Source organism: Myotis brandtii, unplaced genomic scaffold (assembly GCF_000412655.1).
Source record: "Myotis brandtii unplaced genomic scaffold, ASM41265v1 scaffold456, whole genome shotgun sequence".
Taxonomy (NCBI): Eukaryota; Metazoa; Chordata; class Mammalia; order Chiroptera; family Vespertilionidae; genus Myotis; species Myotis brandtii.
In genome coordinates this window covers 5300862-5307407 of record NW_005367431.1, presented here as the reverse complement: position 1 = coordinate 5307407, position 6546 = coordinate 5300862, and the positions used below count along the sequence as shown (strand labels likewise).

Below are 6546 nucleotides of genomic sequence, written 5' to 3'. Positions count from 1 at the left end.
CCGGCCCCGCGCGCCGCCGCCGCCAGGGTCCTCCCCGAGCGCCTGCGGCCTCCTCGCGTAGACCTGGAGCCCCTTCCCTGGACTTACCGTGTATCGTCGGCCACATTCCTGACGAACAGAGACGTGTTGGGGGGACGCAGGTAGCGGGACATGACGACTGCGTGAGTCTCGGCAGGAGCACTAACGGGCTCAACAAACCGTCCACAGCTCCAGCACTGAATCCTCACACACACTGCCAGAGGGCTCCGCTACGGCAACTGCCTCTTATCGCGAGACTTCACTCCCGCCTCCACTGCCCCACCCCCTACCTGGGCGCCGCGCCGGGACTGGCGACGGTTCTTTCCCGCGAGATCTTTCGGCGTGCGCCTGCGCATGCGGGTGGCTGGGATTCGTGCCGCAGCCAGGGTCTCATTCATTGGCCGCTCGCGCCGCCTCCTCCCTTCCCCCCAGCGCGCGTTTTCTTTCTTTAATGCCTTCTTTCCCGCCCTTACATTCCTTTCCTCCCTGCCCCCTCCACCAAGTCAGAAAGCAGATATAGGTATAGATATAGATATCTTTTTACCCCTATGCCAAACTTTACAGTTATTACTAACTGAACGGAGTTTTAGACATTATAATTCGGAGAGGCCTCCATAGCATACGATTTCCTGCGTGGTCCAAGTTATGCGTGGCTTTTATTAGATCACTGACCAGCAAGAGAAGAATTTACAGCTTCTCCGATTGAGTTGTGAAAGGGGAGTATGTGTGTCCTTGGAAGGAGATGAGCCTGTCTCTCCCTCTCTAGGAGATGGGCCTGTCTCTCCCTCGCTTTCTGCACTCCCCCAGGGCTTTTGTCCAGGCTGCCCCTCGCCCAGACCCTTCATAGCCAATTCCTCCACTGCCCACGCTGTTTCCTTATGCTTTTACGCATTCTCGACCTTTTGGTTGCAACTCAAACTTCACATCTTAGTCTCGGTTGTCAACTACATTGTATTGTATTTCAGTGGTTCTCCAACTTTTCGGTTTCAGAACCCCTTTACAAAGGATTTACATAACTGTGTGACAACTTACGGAAGACTCCAAAGAGCTTTGTTTATGAGGGTTATAGTTATTAATATTTACTGAATTAGAATTTAAAATGATGAAAATTTGGACACAACACACAAGCAGACCTTGCACTACCTTTCAACACATATCATATAGCTCCTGGAAAACTCCATTCTGCATTTGTTAGAGAAAATGGCAAATAGTGTAGTATAGTTTTGACTTTGGAGACCACCTTGAAAGGGTTCTGGGACCCCTCCTAGACCACAGTTAAGGAACCATTCTCTGCTCTTATCAGACTCCATTTTTGGAACTGAAGGGATCACCTTTCAGAATGCCTCTGGCATGCAGCGCACTGCCACGCAGACAGCAGGGACACAAGTCCTGTTTAATTAAATGAGCTTTTAAAAGCAGTATTTTTGTATCCATCAGCTCCAAAGCAGTCAAGTGGTTTGACATGGGTGATGATAGTCTACTAGTATTGTATTCTAAGGAGCTATTGTTTTTCTACATTATGTTTTCCAAGAAGGTTTGGACACAATTTATTAAAACATTTACTGATTACCTAGTATGTCTCAGACATTGTGCTAGATGCTGGAAGTTCAGTGATGTAAAACATGGAGCTTGTTTTCATAGAAAATAAGTACGTAAACAACTAAAATAATTGCAGATTTGTAATATGAGACAGTAATATGATAGGCTTGGGTTTTTAAAAGATTTTTTCCCCTAAAAACAGGTTTGCAGTGTTAACTTCAAGAAGGAATATACCTGCCAAGAACTCCTGATAGTTAATTGAGCTCAGATTCATAGAGTCTAGCAGCCTTGCTGACAGGGTCTCTCACAAAAACGCTGCATTTCCGGGGGGGTGCACAGATTATGCTGCCAAACTTTGTGTACTGCTTTCCTCCCTCTGAGCCGACCCTTATAAAGGAGTTCTTGGAATCTCTTTTGACCAATTGGGAGAGACCTGCTGCATACAATCAGAGCTGTACAAATATATCTTCATTTGCATCTTTATTGACCAATCTATAACCACCAATCAGGATGCTCAAAGCTGACCAATCATGACAGTGCTATTTGCATCAATAAAACTGCATATTTGGATTCCTCATTTGCATAAAAATGAACCAGGGAGGGTACTTTGTAAAAGTACCTTTGTCTCTGGGGAGCGCACTTTCAGTTTCCAAACTGCTTAGAGTTTCTTGCTCGACACTGTCTCAGTTTCCGTGGGCGAACAATCAATTAGAAGCATGCTCTTTAAATTTGTTTAATAAGACATGCCTGGCATTCCCTATACTGTATACCTTCTTACTCTAATATGTAGACTGAGGAGAACTCAGTGTTCCTGTTTACAGATTCCTTACTTGTGGGTTGGAAACTCTGGGGTACACAGAGTTTATTCACCTATGTCTCCCAGTAGCTCTGCTCTGTGGTGAATTCACTGCTAATGCACACATTTTTTAAAATCATACTCCTTAGATGATCTATTCTTGCACATAGATTGCTACCTTGAATCTGTTTAAGGTAAAATCACTTGTTATATCTTAGCCTCATTTCAATGTCTTAAAATAACATCTTCTTCCAGTTGTAAATGGGTTGTTTATTATTAAAATTTTGGAAATAAAGAAAACAAACATCACCTGTGACTCTACCCCTCAGAACTAATTACAGTACTATTAAGACTTTTATATATTTCTATGCATTTATATAATTGTTAAAATTGAATACATACCATTTTATAATGTGTTTTTCCCACCAAACATTTTATCCAGAATATCTTTTCTGGCCATTAATAGTTTTAATAAATGTAATTTTTAATAGCCCCTGTATCAATTATATATTGGGTTCAGTTGCCAGTAACAAAAATCTGAAATAATAATCTTGATTATGATAACTAACACTTATTGAGCATTTAAATACCAAGCACTTTTCTCACCAAGGAACAAGAGAAACAATTCAAGAATTGTAATAGAATGTTGTATGGCTTTAGAGGTCATTTCCCTTGTGGTTTTAGCTTTTTTTTTTTTTTAAGTCACACATATTGATCCTCACATGAAACCTATGAGCTAGGCTACTATTATTCATCTATATTTTATAGATGAGGAAACAGGTTTACAGAGTGGTCTAAACAAATGAGTTTCACTTGTTTATCTATTTTTTAATATAATGATAAATCAGGAATAGGGAGCACAGGACTGATATGGAAGCTTCAGGATATCCGGGCTTCCCTTCTTTCCTTCTTTCCCATTATTCCCAGCTCTGACATCTATACTCAAATTGCCTCATGGTCATAAAATGGCTGCTGGAGCTGTGGGCATTATGTCTACAGCTGAGGGAAAAGGGGGTAGTATAAAGTTTGAAAAGCATATGCTAGGACTTCTGGTCAAGATGGCAGCATCGGCTCCATTGGCTCTCCCGGGTCACCAGCTTGCCAACCACAGATTTTAGGACTTCTCACCTCCATAATGTAGTCAATTCCTTAAAATAAATTCATTTATATAATCAATCAATCAATCAATCAATCAATCACATACACACACCTCCTATTGGTTCTGTTTCTCTGGAAAACCCTAACACATATGGCTACACTACAATTTGTTTACCCATTCACCTCTTGCTGGCTATTTGTTTCAGGTTTGGGGCCATTATAAATGAAATTTCCATGAACATCAGTGCACCAATCTTTTCGTGGATATATGTTTTCAGTTCTTATAAGTAAATAGAAGTGGAATTGCTAGGTCGTACGGTAGGTCCTCCAGAAAACAGATGCCAGGATGGCGTGAGAGATGCAAGACATTTCTCTGGGTTAATGCCCACAAAATATGAAAGGGAAAGGGAGCAGGAGAAGGGAGGGTCTTCAGACCAGATCTGACCCTGTAAACATAGAGAAGGAAGCAAGGAAGATTGGTTAGGAAGAACCTCCTGTTTTAGTACAGCTCTGAGAAAGTTTCACCAGCTCAACGGGAGCCCTGGCATAAAGATCACCCATGGAGGAGTCCTGTGTTGGGCAAGATTGGCCAGGCCCTAGCACAGTCTTTGGTTGGACCTGCCTGGGAAGAGCATGGCCTCAGCTCAGATGCTGCAGTGGATCCTGAAGGCGCTGCAGCTGAGTCTGTAAGCTAACTACACGCCTTGTGGTAGCGTCACTCTTAAAGGGAGATCTAAGGGACACACCTCCGTGGGGGCCAAAGTCCATACTTTGCTTTGTGTAGATCCCCTTATTCTTATACTACTGGGAGTAGTTCTGTTGGGTCTCTCTTTCTAAGGGGAAAACTCAGAAGAGGGAGATCATTGGGATGAACTACTGCCCCTGTAGCTGCAGTTGGTCTCCGGCCACAACTGGCCCTCATCCTCTCCCTCTTCTACTATCCTCACTTTCTACAGTCACTTCTTAAATCTTGATAACTTACCAGTGGTGGTCTGAGCCCCTGGCCACCACGCCCTTCTCAGGCCAGGGTTGCCTGAGAAGAGCACTTGTCCATTCATGTACAATCATCAAAGAATATCAAGAGGAGCCAAACCGGTTTGGCTCAGTGGATAGAGCATCGGCCTGCGGACGATTCCGGTCAAGGGCATGTACCTTGGTTGCGGGCACATCCCCAGTGGGAGGTGTGCAGGAGGCAGCTGGTTGATGTTTCTCTCTCATCGATGTTTCTAACTCTCTATCCCTCTCCCTTTCTCTCTGTAAAAAATCAATAAAAATATATTTAAAAAGAAAAAAGAATATCAAGAGGAGCTTAACTAGATCACCTGGGTTCCACACATATTCCTTCCAAACCCCATAGGATAACAATTACCCCACCTCTTCCTGTTGATAGGGTCAACAGTGGCCAGTTATGAGGAATCATATCAGGTACTCAGCATTAATATTTGTACCTTGGCAGTAGCTAAATCAGCATTGGTTAGGGGGAATCTGTACCAGGAGTCAGAAAACTATAGCACCTTGGGCCAAACTGGGCTTACAGCCTGTTTTTGTATGGTCCACATACTAAGAACAGGTTTTTATATTATTAAATGGTTGAAAAAAATAAAAAAGATTAATATTTATCAACTTATGACCTGGCTCCCTTTGGTGAATGTCAGTTTCTTAAAAGTAGAGACTTTGTTTTATTCATGCCAGGACAGTCTTGCCCCACCAAAGTGCAGTAGGTCCTCGGGTTACATCTGAGATCCGTTCCTACGGCGATTTTCACCGTAAGTTGAAACCCACCTACATAAGCACCTACGTCACTCACATGGAGCACATACATAGCAGTAATGAAGTGAAACAGTAAAAAAATTTAAAAGAAAGATAACAATTCCTGACCTTTACTTGTGGTAAATAAATAATAAAAAACATAAAGCACATATGTACATACGTCGAAATGACGGAACTTTTTTTTTTATAAATAAATGGGAGATGGCGACGTAACCCGAGGACTGTCTGTAGTTACAATTTGAATCTTTGGAACCCTTGTGCATTACATGAGAATATAAAATGGTACACTCGCTGTGAAAAACAGTTTGGGGCTCCCTCAATGAATTAAGCATTGAATTACCATATGATCTAGCAATTCCGCTCCTGGGTATAAACCCAAAAGAATCGGAAGAGGCATTCAAACAAAACCTTGGACATGTATGTTCATAGCGGCACTATTCACAATAGCCAAAAGTGGAAACAACCCGAATGTTCATCAGCTGAGGAATGGATAAATAAAATATGGCATAGTCATACAATGAAATATTGTTCAGCCATAAAAAGGAACGAAGTACTGATACATCCTACAACATAGATAAATCTTGAAAACATTATGCTAAGTGAAACAAACCAGACACAAAAGACCACAATTTAGATGAAATACCCAGAATAGGTAAATCTATAGAGACAGAAAGCAGTTAGCGTTTGCCAGGGTCTAGGGAGGGGAAAATGGGGCATGACTGCTCCACAGGTGTGAGTTTACTTGTGGGGTGATAAAAATGTGCTGGTGATGGTTGCACAACATTGTGAATGCATTTAATGTCATTAATGGTAAATTGTATGCTATGTATATTTTACCACAATAAAAAAAAATTAAATGAATCTATTACTGATCTTGGACATTTGCAGGATTTCCCAATTTTTATTATTAAAACTAACCCTAAGATAAACATCATTGTATACCCAACGTTTTGTACATTTTGGTTAGGACAAATTCCTAAGTGTTGAATCACTGAGTCAAAGAATATGAAAAAATTTAAGGACTTGATATACATGAGCAAATGCCCTTTGGAGAGGTTGTACCAATTTCACTCTTCTTATTCATTCAATAAACATGCAATAAGTATGAGTGAAGTTTATATTCTGGCCCAGGTATTATGTTAGGACTGGGAATAAACTGAACAACAAGCCACAGTTCTTGGGAGGAGGAGGGGAGGTTTGAAATCTAACAGGGTGATACAGTCATGTAAATAGCCAGTAACAAGAAGCTATAAAAATAGATGGAAGTTTAGGGTGACACTGAAGCACAAAGAAGGAGGACTAAATTCCATCTCAGCGAGGAAGGC

At 41.8% G+C, this 6546-nt stretch overlaps 1 protein-coding gene across 8 annotated transcripts in view; it reads right to left on the bottom strand.

The window, feature by feature from the left end:
* SRSF10 (serine/arginine-rich splicing factor 10) overlaps window positions 1-331 on the bottom strand; it is a 14080-nt gene extending 13749 nt beyond the window's left edge. For 3 of the 8 annotated variants that reach the window (XM_014546904.1, XM_014546905.1, XM_014546906.1), the window contains exon 1: window positions 88-325. In XM_014546904.1, the coding sequence (XP_014402390.1) occupies window positions 88-152 (65 nt within the window). In that variant the 5' untranslated portion in view covers window positions 153-325. Of the gene's footprint in view, window positions 1-87 lie in introns of all 8 variants that reach the window. The other 5 variants (XM_005875203.2, XM_005875200.2, XM_005875201.2 and 2 more) reach the window with 4 other exon arrangements.
* Between the last annotated feature and the right edge of the window lie 6215 nt (window positions 332-6546).